This window comes from Delphinapterus leucas, chromosome 11 (genome assembly GCF_059928025.1).
Source record: "Delphinapterus leucas isolate spDelLeu-1000000601 "Yukka" chromosome 11, BTC_Dleu_Yukka2, whole genome shotgun sequence".
Taxonomy (NCBI): domain Eukaryota; kingdom Metazoa; phylum Chordata; class Mammalia; order Artiodactyla; family Monodontidae; genus Delphinapterus; species Delphinapterus leucas.
In genome coordinates this window covers 38,890,522-38,917,467 of record NC_143139.1, presented here as the reverse complement: position 1 = coordinate 38,917,467, position 26,946 = coordinate 38,890,522, and the positions used below count along the sequence as shown (strand labels likewise).

General features: G+C 48.8%; 2 protein-coding genes across 2 annotated transcripts; both read left to right on the top strand.

Annotated features, from left to right (window-relative positions):
- The first annotated feature begins 1,155 nt into the window (after nucleotides 1-1,155).
- Nucleotides 1,156-11,642, top strand: RND1 (Rho family GTPase 1). Its single transcript, XM_022572336.2, has 5 exons — nucleotides 1,156-1,600; nucleotides 2,375-2,462; nucleotides 5,095-5,204; nucleotides 6,071-6,205; nucleotides 6,886-11,642. The coding sequence occupies exons 1-5, from the start codon at nucleotides 1,481-1,483 to the stop codon at nucleotides 7,129-7,131; spliced, it is 699 nt and encodes a 232-aa protein (XP_022428044.1). The 5' UTR covers nucleotides 1,156-1,480; the 3' UTR covers nucleotides 7,132-11,642.
- Nucleotides 11,643-11,727: 85 nt separating this feature from the next.
- DDX23 (DEAD-box helicase 23) lies at nucleotides 11,728-26,730 on the top strand. Its single transcript, XM_022572271.3, has 17 exons — nucleotides 11,728-11,810; nucleotides 16,118-16,326; nucleotides 16,734-16,838; nucleotides 19,333-19,426; nucleotides 19,537-19,602; nucleotides 20,129-20,267; nucleotides 20,553-20,686; nucleotides 20,823-20,935; nucleotides 21,180-21,323; nucleotides 21,419-21,644; nucleotides 21,901-22,046; nucleotides 22,383-22,560; nucleotides 23,298-23,540; nucleotides 23,981-24,132; nucleotides 24,336-24,444; nucleotides 25,230-25,404; nucleotides 25,842-26,730. The coding sequence occupies exons 2-17, from the start codon at nucleotides 16,118-16,120 to the stop codon at nucleotides 26,063-26,065; spliced, it is 2,457 nt and encodes an 818-aa protein (XP_022427979.2). The 5' UTR covers nucleotides 11,728-11,810; the 3' UTR covers nucleotides 26,066-26,730.
- The last annotated feature ends 216 nt before the right edge of the window (nucleotides 26,731-26,946 follow it).

The following is a 26,946-nucleotide window of genomic DNA, read 5'->3' as shown; positions in this document are numbered from 1 at the left end:
AAAATACCCCTGGGTGGGGCAGCAATGATGGTGAATTAGAGTAAAGCTCAGATGGAACAGGACCCCGGCTATGCTCCAGAGGCACTGGGCTTGACGAGGTGAAGGGACCTAGAGAAGTCTGGAGTGCTCTCACTTTTGTCCAAGGTCAGTCTTACTTCAATCCCTTATCCCCAGGAGGCCTCGTCTGGGCTGTCTTTGTTCCTGAATAATCAGTGGGTTATTCAGGCTGTGGACGTACATCCCATGGGTCTGTCTAGCAGAGAGGCAGTAAGATGAAGGCCCTGAGGGCTGAGGGCTGGCAGGCAGCTACGTAGCTCATCTCAACCTCATCTTGCCCTCCAGCTTCCTAACCCCAAAGTCCCAGTCCCAGTCTTCCATTCTGGACTTTAACCAGGTGACACACGCAGTACCTCAGCGTCAGTAGGTGTCACCCTGAAACTGGACCTGTGCCTGATTCATCCAGGAAGCTGAACCCAAGCAGCAGAACAAACACTCCTAAAGCAGTTCCTGCCAGGCCTGGAGTGAGAGGTTGTCTGGCGGAACAGACAGCGACTTTGTTTGTTTTCTACTCCTTGCTCCCATCCCCACTTGCCAGACTCCCTCATTCCTTTCTCTCTGCCCATCTGTGGGTCAGGAGCTCTGTGGGTTTTTTCCAGATGATGCAAGAAAGTTTCTTAACTTATTTATTTTTGGATGAAGGTGATTTCTGAGAAAGAGACGGGAGTTGAAAGGGGTCCAGCAGGAGCTGATAAAGGGGTCCAGCAGGAGCTTCTGTGGGAACTGGTTTGGGTGGGGATTAGATAGAACAGAGGGGTCAGAAATTTCTGGGACCGCCCCTTCCCCAAGGGGTGTCACCTGTCTACAATTTAGGCAAGTCCTGTTCTTCTCCTGGGACAACTCCAGCTTGACCTCGCTATCCACATTCTTAGCTAGTTTTTGTTTTTTTTTTTTAACATCTTTATTGGGGTATAATTGCCTTACAATGGTGTGTTAGTTTCTGCTTTATAACAAAGTGAATCAGTTATACATATACATATGTTCCCATATCTCTTCTCTCTTGCGCCTGCTAGTTTGTTTTTGACACTAATTGGTGGCCACACAAGACCATTAAATTTTGCTTCATTCCCCCTCCTACTCCCAACCCCAATACAAATGCAAAACAACGTGGGAATCCCCTTTCAGAGGAAGCAAAGGTGCAGCTTTAAGAGAAAGGGAAAGAGCTTTAAGAGAAAGAGAAAGTGGGCTCTGACTCAGAACCTCCTGCCATTGGCTGCTGGAGGGGATCCCACCTCAGGGATTGGCTGTGGCAGAGTCCGCCCCCTCTTGTGATTGGCTCAGCCAGGGTGATATAAGGAGGCTGTGCCGGCCTCTTTTTCAGTTGGAGAGACACAGGGAATCGGGCTGGGTCGTGTGCTTAGACGCACCTGGCGCAACGTTATCCTCTCTGTATCCGAGTCCAGGTCCCGCGGAGGCTGCAGCAATGAAGGAGAGACGGGCCCCCCAGCCAATCGTGGCCAGATGTAAGCTCGTTCTGGTGGGGGATGTGCAGTGTGGGAAGACAGCTATGTTACAGGTGTTGGCGAAAGACTGCTATCCCGAGGTGAGTTGCTCGCCCGACGGCTGGCCAGCTTTCCTCCTTGCCCGCATGCCTGCTGGGGGTAGATTCCCACCCGCCCAGGGGAGCTGTCTCACCCCGCCCCACCCCTCCCCATCCTCAGCCGCTTTCTGGCTGGAGGACCGCCCTGCCTTAGCTTCCCCTGAGACCTGTTCCACTTCTGCCGCCCCGAAGGCTCCTCCTCACCTCTTCACCCATAGGTCCCCCCATCAAATCCCCTCCTACCTCCCTTCATCCTGGAGTCTGCTCTTGGGAGAGGGAACTGGAAGCATTTGAGAGTCTGGGGTTTTTTCTTGACGTAATACCTGTCCGTCCCTTCACCCATCCTCAAAGGTTCTATGCGCTTGTCCCCAGGCAGGCTTCTGCTGCTCCTTTCTGCTGCCCTGCTGGTCCAAGGGGCTTGTGGGGAAAAGATAAAGCGCTAGAATTGGCTTGTGGCTGTGACATTGGAAGACAGACAAATCTGGGGACAAGAGGAATCTTTGTGTGTGTCTCCGTGACCATCTAGGATATGGGGGGCTTGTCCCTGGCAGGCAGTCATTCACATTTCTTACCCTGATGGAGCAAACTGTCTGTGCCTCTACACTCCCCTCCCTCTGTCCCATGTGGTCCCTCCTGCCCCAGGTATCCCCTCCTCTCCTGATCTCCTGACACTTTAGCGTATCACTAGGATGAGCGGCTTCTTGTGTAGCCAGCACTAACTGGAGGGTTACAAGGGTAGGGACGCCCAGGGTGTGAATAGTTCCTCTCTTTTCACAGACGTATGTGCCCACTGTGTTTGAGAATTACACAGCCTGCTTGGAGACAGAGGAACAGAGAGTGGAGCTCAGTCTCTGGGACACCTCAGGTAAGACTGCTGGCCCCAAGTCCCCGCCTTCCCACCCCTACTGGTCTGCTGCAGCTGCTGTCTTTTAGAAATTGTTTCCCTCTTTGATGGGGAGAAGGAGTTTGGTGCTTGCTGGAAACTGAAAGAAGGGGACCTGAAGATTCTTTGGTTGGGGTTGTGGGGAGAGTTTGGCCAACTCAGTTGGCTGGTCCAGGGGTTCAGAGTGGATAAACCCCTGAAGCTACTCACTTCTCTGGGTCTGGCTCCATCCTTCAGAGGGCTGAGATGGTGAGGTGGATGGACCCCGGAAGACTACTGGAGGAGGCAGTTAGGGCTTCTCCATTTCCACTCCCTGCCACCCAGCACACGCACACACAGGCTTTACTGCCCCAGAGCAAAGCCAAAGAAGAGGCCGGAGGCAGTGCTGCTGGAGGCCGTTGTGGGTGAGGCAAGGAGACAAGCCTGCTTTGGGGGAAATATTGCTCCTGACTCAGTTTTCTCTCCTGCATTCCATCTCAGGCCACTGCTGCCTGCTTGCCTGCCGCAGCTCAGCCCCACTGTCATACCTCTGCGGCTGAGGGATGAAGCGATGCATCGTCAGTGTTTTGGAGGGTGGGGGCTTAATACGGGGCATGGTCACGTTGTACATAGCTGGGGGGGCTGTTGGCTCTGACTGGGCTGAGGTAGAAGATGCTCTGTCTTTCTGGATCGTAGAAAGCAATATGTTTCAAGCCTCTCATCCCTAAACCTTCAGTGCTAGTCTATCCATTGCTTTGATTCTGACCCCTTCATTATCTCTTTAGCCCAGCCCTTTTTTTAATAGACTGAGCTCAGAGTCATAATTAAGGACTAAAAGCCAGGAATAGGAGAAAGAAAATAAAATCCACTTCTCTCCAAAAAATGCATATTCAGGCTGAGTTTAAGAGGAACTATAAATCACTAGGGGTTTCCTGTTACATATAAAGATGCCATCCTACTCCTCCAAAGAGCTGTTATTCCCAGCATCCAGTTTTGAGGTCTCGAAAGATTGGAGGTAGGGGATGGGTAAACAGAAAATGAGACTTCCTTTTGCTCCCCACTCCCCGAAACAAAACAGAAATTCCTCAACCTCAACGGAGGTATGCTTTCCTCCGTTGCAGTTCCAGGGGCTGGGAGGCAGGATTCTGGTTATCCTGGACTGCGCTGTGCTGGCTGGATTGGACTGGAATGCAGCTTGGCTGCATGATGTATGGTTTTTCGTCTGCTGTGCTCTGCCCACCTCTCAATCTTCCCAGAATCTTACTGCAGCTCATCTCTTTTCACTACCACCACCCCAAAGAGCCCCTCCTTCTCCTCCCACAGTCAGAATGCAGCCCTTGAATCCCAGTCCAGATAATGGAAAGTCAGCAAGGTGGTCGCTATTCCCTGTGTCGCATCCCCCCAACCCGTCCCCCACCCCCCCAGTTCTGGAAGGATGCAGGCTATCAGTCATCCTCAAACTCCCTCTTTCAAATGAAGTGCCCACAAGGGAGAAGGAGAAGCACGGGTGTGTGGGATGGGGCTTCCCAGCACTGGGGCCAGGGTTGAACCTGTTCCCATTATTCACTTGCTGGTCTTAGGGGAGGGGGATCGCTTGGAGCCAGAATGGAGGCCTCCTCCCCTCCCCCTTCCCCAGTGCTGCAGTGCTCCCTTTGCTCAGTGATGCTGTGATAAGACCCCACCTCAGAGAGGGATGGGGACCAATTGCTGAAGGAGCAAGCAGCTATCCCAACTCCCCTTTACTCCTTTTTTTTTTTTTAACAACTAACCCGCCCCCCCCCCACCGCCTCAGCTTGGATTCCCCCCAGTTTCCATGGCAATTGCAGTTCAGGGAGAGGGGCTGCTTGCTATTCTGAGCACGGATTGTCTGGGTTCCAAATCTGCTACTCTTCCTTCCCCAGGGTGGAGGGGGGCAGGTTCAACCCCTAGCATTCTCCCGTATTGGACCACCTGAGTCTGCATTGCCTACTTCCCTCCCAGTGAAGGACCCTTATTCAAGCCTCTAAATCCCAGCTGTTGGTGCTGCTGTCTCTGAGAACGCCTCCCTGAGATCTTGGGATAGGGGCTACAGCTTTCCTTTTGCCCTTTACAGCGTAAGCTGATTTGGGTGGGAGGAGTGGGACACTGAATTCTTGATGCTCTCCCTCCCCTGCCAGCCTCCTAGAGCTCTGACCCCACGGCAAAGAAGCAGGGCAGCCACTTATGTAACAGGCAGATTTGTTCCTTCACTGGGGAGACCCTAGAGCAGAGGTTGGGCAGCAGGCAGACTCTAGAAAAGAGACCTTAAACAAGGCCTGGTCTCTCTGTAGGGGTAGGAGCAGCTTCCCCTGGGACTCAGAAAACTGGCGGACCTTCAACTAAGCCCACTGTAGGAGATCCAGACAGGGCCAAATTATACTCCACCTCCCTTTTATTTTGCCCCCTTTCCCTTTTTTAGGACTAAGGAAGATGATATTCTTGTACCGCAGAAGGCGGTCAGGTCCCAAGCTTCGCACTGGAGCACATTCCCCCGGGGCATGGGTGGGGCCATCTCACCTAAGGGACCAAGCATGGTATTCCCAGGGCCCTTTTGGTTTAGGCCTGTAGGGAGGGAGAATGCCATGGCTCACCATCAGCTCTCTCTCCTCTCTACCAGGATCTCCCTACTATGACAATGTCCGTCCACTCTGCTATAGCGACTCAGATGCAGTATTACTATGCTTTGATATCAGCCGTCCAGAGACAGTGGACAGTGCACTCAAGAAGGTAAGGCTGGATAAACTCTGCTATCTCTAGCTCAGCCTGAGAACAAAAAGGAATCTTGGGGACCTTGTCATCTAATCCCCTCTTGTGTAACAGGAAGAAACTGAGGCCAGGGAAGGCAGAGATTTGCCTGAGGCCACATTAGCTACAGCTCCAGGACTAGAACCCAGATCTCCAGTCCCCTCTGCATCCTGCCTCTGCCCCTCTCCTGCACTGCTCTGTCAGAGGCCCAGCAAGGGAGGGAAGTGTTGAGACTCAGGAAGTGAGGGATTGAGAGTAGAGAACCGTCTGGTGATACGGTTTGAGGGTCGGGGACGGGGCCTTTTGGTGGCAGCTTTCATTGACCTTGATCCCAGGCCTTCTGGACTGGGCAAGCCAGGCAGGCCTGAGCTGAACTGCTGGTAGGAAATGCCTTGGTCCGAGTAGCAAGGTCTGCCCATACTGAGGAGTCCCAGGAAAACTTGTGGAACTAGCCTAGTTTCCCAGAAGACTCTGGGATTATTTCCTTCCCTTGGAAAGAGACCGGTTGGCTTCTTCTTGGCTTTCTGGACTTGTGAAGCCCTTTGGGTTGAGGGGGCAGACCCATGCCCCATACGCTTGGCAGAGAGTGGGAGATTTGCCTCTGTGCTCTCTCTGGTGACTGGGCTGTTGAATTTGGGGACAGACTCTTGGAACAGCATTCCTGTGGCCCCAAAGCCCTCATGGGCAGGAAGATGATGTAATTAGTGCAGTGGTGGTGCTGTGACTCAGAGGGAGGGCTGAGCTGGTGGTATACTGGATGGTGTGTGTGATGTTGCCAACTGGGTTTCTCCGGGTGTCCGTCAGCCACTGACTCTCCCTCCTTCCCATCTTCTTGCACGGCTCTTCAGTGGAGGACGGAAATCCTCGATTATTGTCCCAGCACCCGCGTCTTGCTTATTGGCTGTAAGACAGACCTGCGAACAGACCTGAGCACTCTGATGGAGCTGTCCCACCAGAAGCAGGCACCCATCTCTTACGAGCAGGTGTGTGGGTGTGGTGTGGGGGGGGCCCTCGTGTGTGTTGGGGGCTGAGTGGGGGAAGGCTACAGGAGAGGCCTTGGAATATGGCCCCTGCTCACACTCGCTCACTATGGCAAGAGAGAATTGGCGTTCTGTGGGGCCATCTGTAATCAGGAGACTAGTTACCTGGATAGAGGTGCTGGGTGCCAGTTTACCCAGATTCATGCTATAGTTTGGCAGGTGAGCCATTCCTGTGTGTGCCACCTGCATTAGAATCACTGGAGGTGCTTCTTAGAATTCCTGACTCCTTATCTATAGAGTCACTCTGGGAGAAAAGTACGGGGATTGCATTTTTAATTAAGTCCCTGGATAACTTCTTATGCACATGGGAGTGTAGGGATCGTTTCTTTTAAACCAGTGTTTCACATTACAACCATCTGGGGAGCTCTTGAAAATCCTAACGCCTCGGCATACCCCCAGAAATTCTGATTTACTTGTTCTGGCATCCGTATGGTTTAAAAAGTGTGCCAGGTGACTTAAGGTGCAGTCAGGCTTCACCTTCAGAAGATAATCAGCAGAGGGTGGTGGTGGGAGGCTGGCAGTTGGGTCCATCGGAGCAGCCCTGGGGAGGACCACTAACCTTAGAAGGCAGAGTTTCAGAGCCATTTTGGGTCACTGCATTGATGACCTCACTCCTCCTGCAGGGCTGTGCAATAGCCAAGCAGCTGGGTGCAGAAATCTACCTGGAAGGCTCGGCTTTCACCTCAGAAAAGAGTATCCACAGCATCTTCCGGACGGCGTCCACGGTGTGTCTGAACAAGGCCAGCCCAGTGCCCCCGAAGAGCCCTGTCCGAAGCCTCTCCAAGCGACTGCTCCACCTCCCCAGTCGTTCCGAACTCATCTCTTCCACCTTCAAGAAGGAAAAGGCCAAAAGCTGTTCCATTATGTGAAGTTGGGGTTGGAGAAGGGAGACAACCTCCCACTTCCCCCCTTGGGTTGCAGAGGCATGGGGAGAGGGAGGAGGAGACAATTTAGGACACTGGACGTGAGGTTTTCAGACGGCCACGGTGAGGGCTTGGAAGGAGACAGGAATGGGACAAGGAAAGAGCCAGGCCCAGCTTGAGGACCTGACACTGCGAAAGAACCATCACACCCCAAGCCAGGCACTAGGTGGTGGAGGGGCCGGCTGCCCCAGTGCCCTCCGCTCCAGAGGCAGGAAAGGTGTGGGGCTTTGGGGGGGCATGCTGGCCTCATGGCTTTGGTTGGGGGCCTACAGGAGCCTCACCTTCAGCATCATGCCTCTTCCACACAGCGTTTCCATGCAGGCCAGGGGATGGGAGGGGTCCCTGAGCCCTTCCCTTCCCCTCCGAGGAGGCCACAGAGGAATGGAGAGTGGGGAAGCCAAGAGGCAGCTCCTCTGGGAGCTGAGCCCAGGTGCTTCGTAACTGGTAACTGAAATCAGAAGAGCAGGAGCTGGTCAGAGCCAATGAGAAGGAAACCTCATCTTTGCATAGCCCATGCCTCACGGAGAGGTGACATCATACATTCACATGCTTCTCACCTAAGTCCCCAGGGCCCAAGGGAGAAGCCCCAGACCCCCTTCTCTTGCAGCATGGGGGTGGTGGTGCTGCAGGACGCAGGGCTGGGTGGGGGTCACCAGACTTTTTCTGCCCTTAGGGCAGTATAGCTGGCATTTGTTTTATAGACTCTTGTCTTTGGAACCGGGGGGAGGGGGGAGTGTTTCAGTCTGTTATATGTTCTGTGTTTAAAGAAGAAAACCTATTTATTACTGAACAATATAGTACATATAAAGAAGTTGGCTCCGTATTCTTAGTTCCTGTCTCTGTTCCCTTTGGTCTTCGATAATGAGGAAAAGCTGTCTTGAGGTCCTTTCTGTGGGTTGCAGAGTGGCTGCCTCCACTGTTCCCTGGCACTTGCAGCAAGGATCTCCTCCCTCTGCCCCACCCCCTGCCTCATCCCCTTCCCCACCCAAGTCCTGCTAAGCCAATGAAGATCTCCTTAGCCCTAGAGCAGGGTTTCTCAACCTCAGAACAAATGACATTTTGGACTAGATAATGCTTTGTTGTGGAGGCTGTCTTGTGCATTGGAGGATGTTTAACAGCATCCCTGGCCTCTACCAGCTAGGTGTCAGTAACACCCCTAAGTTGTCACAACCAAAAATGTCTCCAGATATTGCTAAATGTCCCTCAGTGCAAAATCACTCGTGGTTGAGAACCATTGCCCTGTGGAGAGTCTAGAGGAGAGAGACAAGGTTCAGTGGAATCATCAGGAGATCCAAGCTGCTGAGATCCCAACCCCTGCAGAAGATAGACAGACTGAAGCCAAGGCTGGGAGGTTCCAAGGGTTCTGGTCTCCTCTGAGTTCAAGGCGAGGTGATGCCTTCTGCTTTCTGCAACTTCCAAGTCCATGGCCTGTTGATGGCAGCTCAGGGGCCTTAACATCCCTTCTCTTCAGCTGCTTACAGCTCTTTTTTCCAACTTTCATAGTGTACTGGAAATAGTTACTGTGTATTGAGTACTTACTATGTCCTCAGTATTGTGCTGAGTGTTTTACCTACATTATCACATTTTTTTCAATTTAGTATTTTAAAAAAATTTTATTGAAGTATAGTTGATTTACGATGTGTTAATTTCTACTGTACAGCAAAGTAATTTAGTTATACCTATACATATATATATATATATATATATATATTCTTTTTCATATTCTCATCCTAAACTGCCAATCCCAAACTCCCGATCCTCTCTACATTATCACATTTAACCTCATAAATGAAAATAGCTAACATTTGTTAAATGTTTACTATGGGTCAGGGCTGCTTATAAGTTCTTTATATGTTACTTATTCCTGTGATAACGCTATGGGGTACTACTGACGTCATTCTACAGACAGGGAAACTGAGGTTCAGAGAGATTAATGTGCCTCAGGTCATACAGCTAGAAAGTGATAGAACCTGGATACAAATCCAGGCAACCTGGCTCCAGAACATGCACTTTTTTTTTAAGTTTAACCATTTAATTTTTTTTTCACTTTTTAAAAATTGAATGAGTCTTCACACTCTATAGCGCTTTACAATTTTCAAAAATTTCACACACATGATTTCATATAATCCCATAATAACTCTCTTTTCCCCCTACCCCTATATTGCCCCTTCCCTCTCCCCACTGGTAACCACTAGTTTGTTCTCTACAGAACATGCACTTTTTACTGCTCTGCTATCCTAGCCTGTGTGGCAAATGGTATTATTATCCCTCTTTTATAAAAGAAGAAATGGAAAAGCCAGAGATTCCACATAACTTGTACAAGATCATACTCTGGTTAAGTAGTAGAGTCGGGATTCAAACCCAGTCTCAATGTTAACTGTAATTCCATGGGCCCCTTACTGCTAGCCATGTGGTACCTAACTAGGAGACTCTCTCCCTATGGTCCTTACTAGAATGTAGTCCCTCTGTCTCCATCTCCAAAGATGCATATTTGTGAAAGAACTAGCAGGGTAGGAAAAACCATGCAAGTATCCTTTAAGCTCAATGTCTTACATGTGCCGTGAGAGAGGTGTGCACCAGTACTAGGGGAACTCTGCCACTCTGAACTTGGACAAGCTTCATCAACTTTCTGGGTCTCAATTTACTGATCTTTAAAGACGATTGAGAATGGTAGCCTGGAAATGGAGAAAGAGTATCTACTCTGAAATTAAATGAACTTGGAGTTGAATACTGGCTCCATTCTTTTGACTATGTGGACTTAGAATCTTTCTGGGCCACAATCTCCTTATCAGTAAAATGGAGATAATGCCCATCTTACACTATTAGAAGAACAAGTAAAGTTAGGGCTTCCCAGGTGAGGCAGTGGTTGAGAATCCGCCTGCCAATGCAGGGGACACGGGTTCGAGCCCTGGTCCAGGAAGATTCCACATGCCGTGGAGCAAATAAGCCCATGCGCCACAACTACTGAAGCCCATGCGCCTAGAGCCCGTGAGCCACAACTACTGAGCCCGCGTGCCACAACTACTGAAGCCCGTGTGCCTAGAGCCCGGGCTCCACAACAAGAGAAGCCACTGCAGTAAGAAGCCCGCGCACCGCAACGAAGAGTAGCCCCCACTCGCCACAACTAGAGAGAAGCCCGCGTGCAGCAAGGAAGACCCAACGCAACCAAAAATAGAAATAAATAAATTTATTTTTTTAAAAAAAGTAATGTAAGTTAAGTGTCCAGCACAGAGTTGGGTACTAGGAGGTATCAGTACTTAGTAAATACAACTGCAGCTCTACACCTTTGGTCTGATTGTTAGCTCCATTCTGTGAGCGGATAGCCCTCCGGTGTTCACTAGGTGAATTACACCCAACAGACCTGAGACAACTTTTCCATTCTCTCTGTGAGGTCCAAGTGGGCAGCTCAAAGGCTGCAGAGTTCTAAGAGCAGAAATGTGCCTATCCCAGGGTTAATTTGGGCCTTTATGCTTGAGGCTCAGAGCTTTAGGATTATCTGCGCCTATCCTAGGCTCTGCTTCAGTAGAACTGAACACATTCAGAGAGAAAAACCAGAACTAAAGCTATGTGGGATTGAAACCAAAAAGCTGGTGATGGGAAAAAGGGAAGGAAAGAGGCGTTAGTTACTTCCTGGTATCTATCTAAACCGTCCTAGAAGTTGCCAGAGTTTTTGTTTTTGTTTGGGAGGAAGGGGGGTAGAATTATGAGCCATATGACCAAAGAGAAACAAAGTGAAAGTACAATTTTGGGGGAAAAAAATCTCATTGGAGGACTGAAAAGAGGGAACTAGGAGAAAGAAAGAACAAAAAAGTATTAAGATAACCCAAACAACTGGCCAGATTCCAAACAGCCAAAGAGTGAAGAAGGCAAGTCCTATCTGGAATGTTGAGAAAACCAGGTGCCACAGCCCAGGAGATACCATCCTTCCAGGAGGCCTTTGGAATCCATTGTGTGGGCTCATTTTGAGTTGTCACGCTAACCAGGGTGCTACCGCCTGGCCAGGGTTGCTAAAATGTCCTCCTAAACCTGGGATAGTCTCACACCGCGAATTGTCCTACCCTCATTGGGAAATACTAGGCTGCTCCTGTAACTTAACTTTTAGTTTGTCCACCCGTAAAATAGGGCTAATAATCTATCTCAAAGATTTTTTGTAAAAACGCTTTTCCATAAACGGTATTTATAGTTGTCACTGTAGTTGCCAGTTATAATTACGTGCTATTGCTATCTAAGGAAGGCCTTAAATTTCTCCGTTGTAAGCCACAGGCTATGATGTCATTAACTACAGTTTCTAGGAAAACCAGCATATTCCAGGAGGACTGCGCCCGCGGAGAGAAAAACCTTTTGAGAAAAGCCGGCCCACGAAAAACTCTTCCTCCCGCAGACTCAAATGTTTGGCGAACCACATTGCCCAGCGGCCCCCGCGGCCAGGGGCCGACGCTCTCACCGTGCGTTCTGGGATTGGTAGTTTTCAGGCCCTCGCTCTCGGCCTGCGCTGCCCAGCACCAGGAACTCGACTTCCCAGCTTGCCGCGCGGCCTGGGGAGCAGCCCGGCGACCAGGAAATGGGGAAGATGGCGACTGCTCGGCGACGTTGAGGCCGCGTTGGGCGGTTCGGACTCAAGAGTGGTGAGTCTCGGGCGATGGAAGCGTTTTCCAGGAGCTTGCAGAGAAGGCGAGAGTGAGGGCACAGCGGTGGCTCCTGTCTCCGGGATAAGACGGGAAGAACGCCTCAGGGAAGGGGCACGAGCTTGGAAAGCTCTGGCGGGCAGGAGCGAAAGGGCGCGGGCCCCAGCGGGAGTGTTGGCTCCTGGGGGCACAGGGCAGGTCCCTGGACGATGTTCCAGGTCAGACCTTTTCCCACGCGCACAGCACCTGTGATACCCTCAGTCCGACTTTATTCCTTCATGTTTCGAGTAGCCCTTGCTCCAGCCAAACTGAAACTCTGGTTTTTCTCCCAGAACCAGTCATGCTTTCCCGCCTCTGCGCCTCCTGTATTATTTCTTTTTCCGGGAATGACTTCTTACTGGCACCTTCAGTTATACATCTTCAAATTCTACCTATATTTCAGTGCTCAAGAGCTACTTCCTCTACAGTCTTTCCAAATTCCCTTTTACAAGTGAAAGTAAACTTCTTTGAACCCTTGCAATAATTCATTTGAGCCTGCATCTTGCTATGTGTCTCATAACCCTCTATTGTTTTGTAAGCTTCCTGTGGACAGGATCTTCCTGATTTCCTTCTGTAACTCACACAGCGCCTAGCATGGTGCCTTGCATATAGTGGATGCTTGATTAGTACATAGTTCATTGAATGAAAAAAAGACTCTGCCCCTGCCCTATAAGAACTGAGGAACTCAAAGATGTGGAGGTTTGTGATAAGTGGAACCTATAATAAAAGTTTCCTACGTTTACTTTCTTCTTATTTGCACTTCTCATTCTCTTCTAAGCTCACTCCACTCAGCCTTCTACTCCCTCCATGCCACTGAAACAGCTCTTGTCAAAGGTCGCCAAGCCATCTCTGTTCTTCCAAATGCAAGGGTCACTCCTTTATCTTCTAGTCTTTCTCCACTTGACACAGGTAACCCCTCCCTCCTTGAAACACATTTTTGACTTCTGTGATGCTGTACTTTACTATTTTTTCTTATTTCTCTCTGGCTGTTGTTTCTTTCCAGTTTTTCCCTCTGGCTCCTCCTGTGCCTGACTTCTAAATGTTACAGTGTTCCGGAGGTCAGTCCTGGGTCCTCTTCTAATTTCTTCTTTAACTAGAATGCCTACTTAGGTAATATCATTTAGCGTCCCATGGCTTTAAAAGCAATCTATATATTGATAACTCAAGTTACTGTCTCCAGACTCTCTCTCGAGTTGCAGAATTACATTTTCAACTGCCTTTCTGGAATCTCCACTTGGTTTTCTTATTGACATCTTACACTCAATATGGTCAAAGTGAAACTTTTGATTTCTTCTAAGTCTTTTCCTTCCCCGGTCTCCTCTGGTCAGTAATGGCACCGTGAACCATTTAACCAGTTGGTCAGACCGTAAATTTAGGAGTTACGTTTGTCTCTCCTCTTTGTTTCCTCCCTTCATCAGTAAGTCCTATCAGCTCTGCCTTCAAAATGTACCCTGAAGCCCTCTACTTCTTTTCATCTCCATTGCCACTTTCCTAGAACAAGCCACTGTCATCTCCTGTGTAGACTACTATAATAGCATTCTCAGTGGTTCTGTGTCCACTGTTGCCTCCCTACCATATATTTTCTTGCAAGTCACCAAGTAATTCTTTGAAAATGTAAAATAAGACCACATCACTTCCTGTTTAACACCTTTCTAAGGTTCCCACTGCAGTTAGATTAAAATCCAAGTTCCTTTACCCTGGCCTGAAACACATTTCCATGATCTAACCCCTGCCTACCTCCCTGAACTCATCGCGAATCAGTCTTCCCCCTTGGTCACTGCCACTGAGCCACATGAGTCTATTTGTTTTGGCCCTGCTGTGCAGCCTGCAGGATCTTAGTTCCCTGACCAGGGATCAAACCACGCCCCAGCAGTGAAAGCGTTGAATCCTAACCACTGGACCACCAAGGAATTCCTCACACGAGTCTATTTTATTTTTTTTACTTATTTTTTATTTTTATTTTTGGCTGCGGTGGGTCTTCGTTGTGGCACGCAGGATCTTCGTTGCGGCACGTGGGCTTCTCTCTAGTTGTGGTGCACGGGCTCCAGAGCGCGTGGGCTCTGTAGTTTGCGGCACACGCGCTCTCTAGTTGAGGCGTGCGGGCTCAGTAGTTGTGGCACACGGGCTTAGTTGCCCCGCAGCATGTGGGATCTTAGTTCCCCGATCAGGGATCAAACCCTCGTCCCCTGCGTTGCAGGGCAGATTCTTTACCACTGGACCACCAGGGAAGTCCCACACGAGTCTATTTTTAATTGGCAAACATGCTAAGCTAGTTCTTGCCCCAGTGCCATACTGTCCCTTCTGCCCAATAAATTCTTCCTCTGATTTTTGCAGACTCTATTTCCCATCATTCAAGTCTCAGCTTACATGTCATCTAAAAAATTCTTTCCAGAGCCTTCTATCTCTTGTTCATACTGCTCCCCATCATGTCACCCTGTTTTACTCTCTTCATTAGCACTCATTACTGTTTGAAATTCTCTTATCTTTCTGCCTAACTGTTGTCTGCTTCACTGGAATTTAAGCATTATGAGATCAGAGACTTTGTTTTGTTTACTGCTGTATCTCTAGTACGTAGAATAGTTTCTGGCACCTACCAGGTACTCAGTGAATATTTGTCGAAAGAATGCTGATGTCCAGGATGCTTTATAGAGAAGATGGCCTTTCCTCTGGATTGTTTTCTTTTTTTCTTTAATAGAAGAGGGCTATTTTATTTTATTTATTTATTTTTATTTTTGGCTGCGTTGGGTCTTCGTTGTGGTGTGCGGGCTTCTCGTTGAGGTGAAGCATGGGCTAGAGCACGGGCTCTAGGCTCATGGGCTTCAGTAGCTGTGGCTTGCGGTCTCTAGAGCACAGGCTCAGTAGTTGTGGCCCATGGGCTTAGTTGCTCTGCGGCATGTGGGATCTTCCCAGACCAGGGATTGAACCCGTATCCCCTGCGTTGGCAGGCGGATTCTTAACCGCTGTGCCACCAGGGAAGTCCCTGGATTGTTTTCTTAGGGCTATAAGTGGACGAGACATAAGTATAATTTCCATGTGATATGCATGATGTACTGGCAATTTTGAGGTAAAATGGGTTGTCTCTGCCTTTCGAAAGTGCTACTTGTTCATTTTTTTCCCTTCTTTACATACTCTCCCTTCTTAAAAATATATGGCAGGAATTACATGGGAAAGGGGGACCGTAAGCTAAAGCTTAGGGAACTGTTATTTCCTTGGAACCATTTGGGGTTAAAGTAAGTTCTGAAAAATATATCCTGAGGCTTAGGGATGGTGGTGGTGATGGTGGAATAGAGGCAGATTCAGACTTGCTGTCTGAATTTAGCACCTGGCTGAAGTAGATTTTGTAGTCTGAAGGACAGTTGACAGTGTGGCATGGTGTTCAGTGTCCCCTAGGCAGTATGGGGACAGAACAAATTCCTGCTCAAACTTTTCATGGGACTGGATCATAACCAAGCCTGTGAAAATCTGAGTAGGGAACATGAGTCAGAACGTCTGTGATCTCTAGTTTCTGGTACACTTCTTCCTCCCTCTTCCCCTCCTTCCCTCTCTCCATTCCTCCCTCCCTTATTTTAAATTCTAAAATAATTGTAGATTCACAGGAAGTCGTAAAACCAAAGTGTAGGGAGTCCTATGTACCCTTCACAAAGTTTTTGCCATTGTATAACTAGAAATACATTTCTTTTAATCTGAGTAAAAGTGAGTTTCTCTATTTGAATTTAGGTTTCCTTGAGGTGCTGATCATAATCCCAAATCTCTAAGTCAAACTCCTTTTTTCTCTTTTGAGCTTTCTTTGTGAGCTCAGGAGAACTTATCTCCCTTAGATGTATATACGTTGACTGATCCTGGTGGGCTGGCAGACACAATAGACTCCTAAGATAAGCAAAACAAGATGTTTCTAGAGATATAGCTAGTATACTATTCATTAACTAACATTTCTTTTAATACTCTTGCAGTCTAATTATAAAAATAAGGTATATTCATTGTATACTTTTGGAAATGAATATATACAAAAAGAAATCCCAGAGAAATAACATAGCATCAATGAATAAGAATGGGCCTCTGGAGCCAGACTGCCTAAAAGTCTGACACTTAACACCCATGTGTCCTTAGGCAAGTTACTTTATACATCTGAGCTTCAGCTTCTTCATCCATAAAGCATGCATACCAATATATATCTACCTCAGAGGGTTGTTTTGAGATTAAGTAAATTATTTGTAAAAAGTTTAGAGCAGTACCTCGTACATAATAAATGCTCCTCTTACCCATGACAGATGGCAGGAGAGCTGGCTGATAAGAAGGACCGTGAGGCATCACCTTCCAAGGAGGAAAGGAAGCGATCTCGGACTCCTGACAGAGAACGGGATAGAGACCGAGACCGGAAGTCTTCCCCATCTAAAGACAGGAAACGGCATCGTTCAAGGGAAAGGCGTCGAGGAGGCAGCCGTTCTCGTTCCCGTTCCCGTTCCAAGTCTACAGAAAGGTAAAGTAATTTTCTGTTTGTTACGTGAAAAGGGAGTGTACATTTCAAACTCCTTTATTCTTGGTTCCTCTGATGCCTCCATATTAGGGCGTTAGTCTTTCATACATTTCTCTTAGTTCTTAAAGGTTAATAGGAACTTGTAAGATGAAGGTCCAGATGATCGAGGAAAGTAGTTCATCTGTTCACATAATCCATGGCCTGTCATTGCCACGGATACTTAGCACTACAGCTCTGAGCTCTTAGACCTTCTTAGAATTCCCTCATAACTTCTTGGGAAACACATTTTCCAATTTGTAAAATATTACTTTGGGGAGAAAAGAGCATGGGAACCTTCTTAGGGCTGCAGTGAAGCAGGATACTCAGGACTCAGGAAGTGTCATGTAATTTCCTAAATGTGCTGTCTTCAGAGAACGCCGGCACAAAGAACGAGAGCGAGATAAGGAGCGTGATCGGAATAAGAGGGACCGAGATCGGGATAAGGATGGGCACAGACGGGACCGCAAGCGATCCAGGTACCTGAGGGAGTGGGAGTGGGCTTTAGGGCAACACTCTGGTCGCTTCCTCTCTGCATCTCAGCTGGCTCAGCTTCGGGGGAAAGTAAATTTTCCATAGCAAATCCTATTGGCAGTTAGAGTAGAAATGTCTTTTTTAGAAGGCACACACCTTCTTTAGAAAGTATAACCAGTTAGTGAAGTCACCACTTCTTGAGGGTCAGCTTGTTCGTAGAATTTAGTTTGAAAAGGTTACCAGCCAGCAGAACAGCTCCATCGGACCATTCAGTTTTCTAACCAGAATGTACAACATATATTTGTTGGGGTAGCTTAATGCACCAGTATCTTGATCTCTTTGTTCCGGAAATTTTTATTTTTTTAATTTTTTTTATTTGTTTCTTATTTATATTTTGGCTGCGTTGGGTCTTCGTTGCTGTGCGTGGGCTTTCTCTAGTTGTGGTGAGCGGGGGCTACTCTTTGTTGTGGTGCGCCGGCTTCTCATTGTGGTGGCGTCTCTTGTTGCAGAGCACGGGCTCTAGGTGTGTGGGCTTCAGTAGTTGTGGCACGCGGGCTCAGTAGCTGTGGCTCGCAGGCTCTAGAGCGCAGGCTCAGTAGTTGTGGCGCATGAGCTTAGTTGCTCTGCGACATGTGAGATCTTCCCGGACCAGGGCTCGAACCCGTGTCCCCTGCATTGACAGGCAGATTTTTTTTTTTTTTTTTTTTTTGGTACGTGGGCCTTTCACTGTTGTGGCCTCTCCCGTTGCGGAGCACAGGCTCCGGACGTTCAGGCTCCGGATGCTCAGGCTCAGTGGCCATGGCTCACAGGCCCAGCTGCTCTGCGGCATGTGGGATCTTCCCGGACCGGGGCACGAACCCGTGTCCCCTGCATCGGCAGGCAGACTCTCAACTACTGCGCCACCAGGGAAGCCCCTGGCAGGCGGATTTTTAACCACTGCACCACCAGGGAATCCCTGGAAACTTTCTATACAAAGTTTTTATTAGGCCCTGAATCTGTAGATTAGAATTCAGGGCAAAGAATAGAATTCTTGCAACAAACGCAGTGGGGTTGAGATCTCTTGCATATTAAGCTTATAGCAGGTGTGGGGAAAGATTGCTGGGGCTGGTAGGAAGGAGAGATGAGGAAAGGACATATATAGCAGTATCTGGGAAGGGTGTATGTGGGTGGCCATGTTGGCTAAATTTATTGTGTATTCTAAAGTAATGCAGGATTTTTTTTTTTTCTACTGACATGCATATGCTGTTTGGAGGAAATATTTTTTTAATCAAAATATAGTTGATTTACAATATGGGGTTAGTTTCAGGTGTATAGCAAAGTGATCCAGTTTCGTGTATGTGTATATATATATATATATATATATATGTATATACACATATATATACACACACACACACACACACACACGTGTGTATATTTTCTGGTTCTTTTCTATTATAGGTTATTACAAGATATTGAATATAGTTCCCTGTGCTATACAGTAACTTCTTTTTTTTAAGAAATTTTTTAATTGTATGTTTTTTATTTTTTAAAAAGTTTAATTTATTTATTTTTGGCTGCGTTGGGTCTTCGTTGCTGTGCGCGGGCTTTCTCTAATTGCGGCGAGCAGGGTCTACTCTTTGTTGTGGTACGTAGGCTTCTCATTGCCGTGGCTTCTCGTTGCGGAGCACGGGCTCTAGACGCACGGGCTTCAGTAATTGTGGCACGCAGGCTCAGTAGTTGTGGTTCGCGGGTTCTAGAGCACAGGCTCAGTAGTTGTGGCTCGTGGGCTCTAGAGCACAGGCTCAGTAGTTGTAGTGCACGGGCTTAGTTGCTCCGCGGCATGTGACATCTTCCCGGATCAGAGCTCGAACCCATGTCCCCTGCATTGGCAGGCAGATTCTTAACCACTGTGCCACCAGGGAAGTCCCTACAGTAAATTCTTGTTGTTTATTTTATATATAGTCATGTGTATCTGTTAATCCCATACTCCTAATTTAGCCTTCCACGCCCCCCTTCCCCTTTGGTAACCATAAGTTTGCTTTCTGTGTCTGTGAGTTTGTTTCTGTTTTGTAAATAATTCATTTGTATTATTTTTTAGATTCCACGTATAAGTGATACCATATATTTGTCTTTCTCTGTCTGGCTTCACTCAGTGTGATAATCTCTAGGTCCATCCATGTTGCTGCAAATGGTAATATTTCCTTCTTTTTTATGGCTGAATAATATTTGGAGGAAATAATTTTTGGTATCAGTAGTGAAGATCCACTTCCCAGAAGAGAATAGTCTCAGAAAAGGAGATTCAGGTAGAATGGGGCCAAGATAGGGCCATCGTTAGGTTTCAGAGCAGGCAGAGTGACCATGTCTGCAAAAGGAGCTTCAGGACATGTTGGATGACTGTGGGCCAGTCTTGCTGAGTCGTGGGAAAACTTCCATCCTCTTTTGGCAAGCTCAGTCTGAGCCTCATCCAGGGGCTAGGCTAAGAGTGATATGGACTTTTCCTGTTCCTTTGCCTTTAAGTTTATCTCCTGGCCGAGGAAAAGATTTTAAATCTCGGAAAGACAGAGACTCTAGGAAGGATGAAGAGGATGAACATGGTGATAAGAAGCCTAAGGTAAAAAGAGGAAGGATTTTTTTCCTCATCTTCCTCTTCAGTTCAAGCCCAACTTTGTTCTTCACAGGGAGAGAGCCTCTATGGACTGAAGTCCTGTGTTTTATCTTCAGGCCCAGCCATTATCCCTGGAGGAACTTCTGGCCAAGAAAAAGGCTGAGGAAGAAGCTGAGGCTAAGGTAAGAGCTTGAAGGTCTGTATTAGTTGGCTAGGGCTGCCATGACAGAACACACGGACTGAGTGACTTAAACAACAGAAATTTATTTTCTCACAGTTCTGGAGATTAGAAGTCTGAGATCAGATGGGGTTGTTTCTTCTGAGGCTTCTCTCCTTGGCTTGTAGATGGATGTCTTTTCCATATTCACGTGCTCTTCCCTCTGTGTGTCCAAATTTTCTCTTTTTATAAGGACACAGTCAGATTGGTTTAGGGCCCAACCTTGGAGCCTCAGGTTACCTTAATCACCTCTTTAAAGGCTCTGTCTCCAAATACAGTCACATTCTGAGGTACTGGAGGGTAGGGCTTCAACATGTGAATTTTGAGGGAGACACAGTTTAGCCCATAACGGGGTCCTGGGCCTATCTATGTTTTCCTTAACATGTTTAATGCCTGAGCAAATATTTTTGGGCTCCCTGCCATCTTGCCATCAGTGGTTTGACTATAGCTTGTTCCTAGATCGTTGTTTACAGTTGTAATCTGTTTTGTAGCCCAAGTTCCTCTCCAAAGCAGAACGAGAGGCTGAAGCCCTAAAGCGACGGCAGCAGGAGGTGGAGGAGCGCCAGAGGATGCTTGAGGAAGAGAGGAAGAAAAGGAAACAGTTCCAGGACTTGGGCAGGAAAATGTTGGGTTCGTTTTCTTACCCTGTAGCCCCTAGACAGGGTAGGGAAGGGTGGGAATGGGATTGTGGTGTAACTTAGGAGAGCTAGAAAGCTGTTTGCTCTGAGTTTGGAAGAAGGAAGGATGGGGCAAGTTTCTGAGAAAAATATCTTTCTGTTAGGTCTCCATTTCCCTTGTATCATAAATCTCCCCCCCATTTTTTTACTCATTTGGTGTCTGTTGTCTGGATCTCCTCCATGCCCTCTTTTTTCTTCCACTGAGTTCTTCTGCAGCTTTGCTTTCTTTGGTCTACAGAAGACCCTCAGGAACGGGAACGTCGGGAACGCAGGGAGAGGATGGAGCGGGAGACCAATGGAAATGAGGATGAGGAAGGGCGGCAGAAAATCCGGGAGGAGAAGGATAAGAGCAAGGAACTGCATGCCATTAAGGTGCAGGCCTCAGCTCTGTCTTCGTGGCCCCACGCTCGTCACACACTAAGGAGGCTTGGTTGTTGGGCCAGTCTGATCTCTGTATATGAGATTTGGGCCTCCTGTTTGATGGGCTTTGTGTTCTGTGCCCGGGCAGGAGCGTTACCTGGGTGGCATCAAGAAGCGGCGCCGGACGAGGCATCTCAATGACCGCAAGTTTGTCTTTGAGTGGGATGCATCTGAGGACACTTCCATTGACTACAACCCCCTGTGAGTGTCTTCAGGCCTCAGTGCTAGGTCTTTTAAACTAGGCAGTTGCTAGAGAGAACCAGTGACTACAGAGATAGAAGTAAGATAGGCTGGGATGAGGAGATGGGTAAAATAGTAGTTAGCCAGCCCTCTGGGCGATGAAGGACCCTGGCTGGAAGGGGAACTGGTAATGTTGGTAGTCTGCACCTCCATCCTTGTGCTTAGCAGCTCCTTCTCTTTTCCTCTTCCTCTGTCTCAATCCCAGGTACAAAGAACGGCACCAGGTGCAGTTGTTGGGGCGAGGCTTCATTGCAGGCATTGACCTAAAGCAGCAGAAACGAGAGCAGTCACGTTTCTATGGAGACCTAATGGAGAAGAGGCGGACGCTGGAAGAAAAGGAGCAGGAGGAGTGAGTTGGCAGGGCTGCGGGTGGTTGGGCAGAGCCGAGTCTACAGGAAGGAGATGGAAGATACGAACCCCTTCATTCCCCATGTCCTGCTCCAGGGCAAGACTCCGCAAACTTCGTAAGAAGGAAGCCAAGCAACGCTGGGATGATAGGCATTGGTCCCAGAAGAAGTTGGATGAGATGACAGACAGGGACTGGCGGATCTTCCGTGAGGACTACAGCATCACCACGAAAGGTGGCAAGATCCCCAATCCCATCCGATCCTGGAAAGACTCTTCTCTGCCTCCACACATCTTGGAGGTCATCGATAAGTGTGGCTACAAGGTATGAAGGAGCAGATTGGCCCAGAAGGCCTTACGTGTTCCCAGATTCTAGGGGGTATGGATTTAATTTGAGAACAGAGAACTTTGTTCCTAGACTGTTCGGTGCCTTCTCTGCCAGTGGGCACCAAGGTGACGTCTCTCAGTTTCTGGTGGAAGTATTGTTTGTTGATTGTGTTTCTTCTCGGGTCCCGTTCCTGTTCACTGTGCTTGGTAGTATAATTTTGCCTGTACACGTTACTGTCTCTGGGTCACTACAGGAGCCGACACCTATCCAGCGTCAGGCAATTCCCATTGGGCTACAGAATCGTGACATCATTGGAGTGGCTGAGACTGGCAGCGGCAAGACAGCAGCCTTCCTCATCCCGTTGCTGGTCTGGATTACCACTCTCCCCAAAATTGACAGGTGGCCTCAGCTGACACCAGTTGGTGAAAATGGCACATGCGCGTTTGGTTTTCTTTTCAAGTCTATAATCAGAAGCCTTTAGTCTGGGTCAGATATTAGGTCAGATATCATGTATCATGGTATCAAAGAAGTGTATGATTTTATTGCTGGCAAGGACCACTCCCTGGAGAGCTTGGCTATCCCGGAGTCTGATTTTTAAGAGCAATTGTTACATTCTTTTCCCACCACCCTCCTCATTCCCTTTAGTTGCCCTTAAGAGTGACTTTGTCTTGCTCCTGTTTGTGGTTGGATGAGAACCAGAGCTCATGAAACTGTGGAATGTCCCATTTACCACAGGATCGAAGAGTCAGACCAGGGCCCTTACGCCATCATCCTGGCCCCCACTCGTGAGCTGGCTCAGCAGATTGAGGAAGAGACCATCAAGTTTGGGAAGCCGCTAGGCATCCGCACTGTGGCTGTCATTGGCGGCATCTCCAGAGAAGACCAGGGCTTCAGGCTGCGCATGGGTTGTGAGGTTTGTTCACCTAGCCAGCATCCAGCCCGCCATTTGGGAGGGCTCTCTGTCTGGGGGCTCTGTTTCTAGTTTCTGCCATAGATGTACAGTAAATGAAGAAAGGGGCTGGTATGTATATATGTGCCGTTATTTATGGAGGACTTATGCACCAGGGATTGTACTCTCTATATCATTAATTCTCACAACCACCTTAAAGAGAATAGATAACGGTATTTCCATTTTACAGGTGAAGCTGAGAATCAGGTTAATAACTTGCCCAAAGTCACAGCTGGTGATGGGCAGAGCTGAGATTCATATGTGAAGGCTGTGCTCTTAATCGCTCTGAAAGACCATGTCGTTGATTTTGTGTTGCCTTCTTCTTAGGGTAGGGGAGGAGAGCTTTTTACAAGAAGTCTGCTGTAGGAATGAAGTCTTCTGCAGGCTTCTTAGTGCAATCCCTTTATCCAACCCCCTCCATAGTATTGCTTAGTCTCTCTTCCGTCTAAGAAAGTTCTGTTGATGTTGCCTCTTCTGTCTAATCCCTGGGCCTTACTCAGAGACCCCATTCATTCCTGAAAAAAATCCAAGGTAGCAACAAGTGATTTCATGCCACTTCTCAGGAACTTTCACTACCAAACATAACTGGAGGTTGGGGTCAAAGTTCCTTAGCATTGGGGATCTATTGGGTGGATAGTTCACAGAAGAGAGAAGAAAGGGGTACCTGCTGGGGCCACACATGATTCCACTGTACCCCCCAGATAGTGATTGCTACTCCAGGACGTCTGATTGATGTGCTGGAGAACCGCTACCTGGTGCTGAGCCGCTGTACCTATGTGGTTCTGGATGAGGCAGACAGGATGATTGATATGGGCTTCGAGCCAGACGTCCAGAAGATCCTGGAGCACATGCCAGTCAGCAACCAGAAGCCGGACACAGATGAGGCCGAGGACCCTGAGAAGATGTTGGCCAACTTCGAGTCAGGAAAACATAAGTACCGCCAAGTAAGGCTGCTTCCCTAGGCTGGGAAAAGTTGGGCAAGTTGCCAAACCTGCTCCAGGGCCCTTCTTGCCCTAGGCAAGTGCATGTTTCCAGAATGGTGAGGCATGGCTCACCATGTACAGTCCTCTCACAGTCCTAGCAGTGTAGCCTCTTAGCCCTGGAAAAACGATTCCAAACAGTCATGCTACTGCCCGCCACAGGTGCTGGCAAATGCTCTCAGCCCTTCCTGTTAGCATAAGATGTAAAGTACTCTGCTGAACAGGCACTGAGGAAAAGAAGTGGGAAGGCAAAGGACAGTTCTCTCTCTGTCAGGCACTATTTCTGTCAAAACTCACACCATGGCTCATTTTCTGTTCTGCAGCTTGGGCTGCGCTGCCTGTGCTGATGGCGGGATGTGTGATGTGTCTGCCTGGGCCCAGGGCTGAACCTCTTATTTTCATAGACAGTCATGTTCACGGCCACCATGCCCCCAGCGGTGGAGCGCCTGGCCCGGAGCTATCTTCGGCGACCTGCTGTGGTGTACATTGGCTCTGCCGGCAAGCCCCACGAACGTGTGGAACAGAAGGTCTTCCTCATGTCAGAGTCTGAAAAGAGGTATGGGGGCAGCTGAGCCAGGGGAAACAGAATGGAGAAGAGGCTTTTTTTAGTGCGAGTGGTGGCTGGAGGGCGACTGTTCTGCCATGTTGAAGAGCTGGGCTTTGGAGATCCTGGAATTGGTGTTTGTAGATCAGTGTTGGGCATTTCACTTGGAGTGGAGGGTAGTATGCATCTCATTTTTCTCTTCCTCTTCTCTCCAGGAAAAAGCTGCTGGCAATCTTGGAGCAAGGCTTTGATCCCCCCATCATCATTTTTGTCAACCAGAAGAAGGGCTGTGATGTTTTGGCCAAATCCCTGGAGAAGATGGGGGTGTGTCTGGGAGGGGAGAGCAATGCCTGGTCTCTTTGGTGCTGCTTTCTGAAACTAGACGGGCCCCGTAGGCTTCTGCTTTCAGTGCTTACCTATTCTTGAACCTCTCCAATATTTAACAAGCCAGGGTCGGAGGGAAAAGGGTGGTTGATGGGGATAAAGAGGACTTGGTCAATTGCTATGACTCCCTGTCCATTCCAGCAGTGCCAGCCACAGCTGCCTTGGGTCTTCCTCCAAGTGTGCTGGGGCCAGGGAGAGGTTATGAGACACATCCTGGCAGGATCTGAGGATATGGAGTAGAGTGGGTCAAAGTGTTTCGTGTTTATTTATGTTTGGGAGAGAGGATGGTGTAGTCAGGAGGGAGATGTTAGTGATGAGTGTCCTTTACTCCTGATACTGGTGTTGGAGGGGAAGGGTGTGTCCTTTCCACTCAGGCTTAAACTTCCTTAAATTTCTTGGTCCCTGCTTTCCACCCTCATCTCTTACCCTCATTCTCTCTTTCACTACTTCTCATCTGTCTGGCTCCACATCTCACCCCTGATTGCTTTACCTTTGACCTTGCCCTGTCTGTGTCTCCCCTCACCCCCCCCCAATCTCTCCTATCCCTTTCTTCAGCTCATCTGTTCTCTCCTTACTTCAGTTGCCCTTGTTCTCTTCTGCCTCCTTCCCCTTTCCATCTCCCCTGCTGCTCTCTGCAACCCTCCCTCCTCCCGGTCCACTCCCTCCTAACTTCTGTCTTTCCATGATCCCATTGCTCTTTCTTCACCTCACCATTCTTCCAACAGTACAATGCTTGTACGCTGCATGGTGGAAAAGGCCAGGAGCAGCGAGAGTTTGCACTATCCAACCTCAAGGCTGGGGCCAAGGATATTTTGGTGGCTACAGATGTGGCGGGTCGTGGTATCGACATCCAAGATGTGTCTATGGTTGTCAACTATGATATGGCCAAAAACATTGAAGGTAAGTGCAGGGGAAAGCAGCTTCAATCCAGGTGAAGGGAGATTCCTTGCCCGTTTCTCCTCGAATAGCTCCACTGAGGAGGCTACTGCTGCCAACTCTCACAGCTCTGAGCCTAGGGCTGCTTGTCCCAGTGAGAAGAGCTCCTGCCCTGTATCTCTCTTGGGTGTGTTGTCCCAGCTCCTGGGATTGCACTCTGTCTTCTGGGTATGGAGAAGAACGGAGCTGGGCCACTCCGTCTTAATGTGGTAGGATGGCCACCATCAGCAGTGCTAGCGGGCAGAGCACCGTGGGCGCTGCAGATTCAGGCAGCACGAGCTGTGTTTACTGCCCTCAGAGGTGTGGTGGCAAGGATGAAGCCTTTAGAAGTGGAGGCTTCACGCACTGCTCACCAGGGCATCTGGCCTGGCGCCCTGAGTGACATTCCTCCCCCTCCCCAGATTATATCCACCGCATTGGCCGCACGGGACGAGCAGGCAAGAGTGGTGTGGCCATCACCTTCCTCACCAAAGAGGACTCTGCTGTGTTCTATGAGCTGAAGCAAGCCATCCTGGAGAGCCCAGTGTCCTCCTGCCCCCCAGAGCTAGCCAACCACCCCGATGCCCAGCACAAGCCGGGCACCATCCTCACCAAGAAGCGCCGGGAAGAGACCATCTTTGCCTGACACAGCACTCTCCCTGCGGTTCAAGGCTGTGCCCTGGAGCCTGTTCTTCAGGACCCTCACATCTCTTCCCAGGTCCGCACTCTTACGGGGGCTTAGGAAACAATCAGACTCCCTGGCCCAGACCCTCAGTTCTGAAGGCCTGAGTGTGGGGCTGTAAGAGGAGAGGAAGCTAGGAGGCAAGGAGAACAAATTACCCTAGGTTTTGGCCCAGCCCTGCCCCTCCGGCGGGCTTTGGGATTGCATTGGGCCATCAGCTCTTGCCAGGTATGGGGGCAGCCAATTGGCACTGCCTCCTAGACTGAACAAACCTGGCTGCCGGGCTGGGACTTCTTCGGCACAGACGTGACTGTGTAAGCTGCAGCGCCATCGTTGCCCTAGGTGACCCAGGGGATCTGGCACTGAGGAGTATGGATCTTGGACTCTTATTGTCATTTTGACAGCTGTTTGCCCTTTCGGATTATAAAACAAGTGGAGAGCCTTGTTAGAGTTGTGCATGGCCCCTGTGCCAAGGGGTACTGTGCACTCTAGGCATCCCTCACCCGGGGAATTTTTTAGCAGGTGTGGGGATGGGGAGCTGGCTGAGTCCTTGAAGTCAGAGTGAACTTTCTGTTTTCTATTCTCTGAGAAGAGTTTGTATGTTCTGAGAATAAATACACGAATATTAAGGCTGTGTCTTAGTTCTAGCTAAACTCATCTCCCAGGTCCTCCCTGGTACCACAGAAGACCAGGAGGACAGCATCGGGCACAGTGGATTCACTTGGGAGATGAAAGAAAATCAACATTCAAAGAAGAGCCTAGGGTCTGAGCTGATAGTTTAAGTCTATAGGAGGTGCCTGAGGGGAGATGGAAAAGGCACCGAGAGCAGGACCGCGATGCATCTT

Bases quoted from the DNA above. Each gene is read 5' to 3' on its own strand.
- RND1 (XM_022572336.2), top strand. From the start codon at position 1,481: ATGAAGGAGAGACGGGCCCCCCAGCCAATCGTGGCCAGATGTAAGCTC. The intron at 5,205-6,070 runs GTAAGGCTGGAT...ACGGCTCTTCAG, and splicing joins TGGACAGTGCACTCAAGAAG to TGGAGGACGGAAATCCTCGA. The intron at 6,206-6,885 runs GTGTGTGGGTGT...CTCCTCCTGCAG, and splicing joins CACCCATCTCTTACGAGCAG to GGCTGTGCAATAGCCAAGCA.
- DDX23 (XM_022572271.3), top strand. From the start codon at position 16,118: ATGGCAGGAGAGCTGGCTGATAAGAAGGACCGTGAGGCATCACCTTCC. The intron at 20,687-20,822 runs GTGCAGGCCTCA...GTGCCCGGGCAG, and splicing joins AGGAACTGCATGCCATTAAG to GAGCGTTACCTGGGTGGCAT. The intron at 21,324-21,418 runs GTGAGTTGGCAG...GTCCTGCTCCAG, and splicing joins GAAGAAAAGGAGCAGGAGGA to GGCAAGACTCCGCAAACTTC.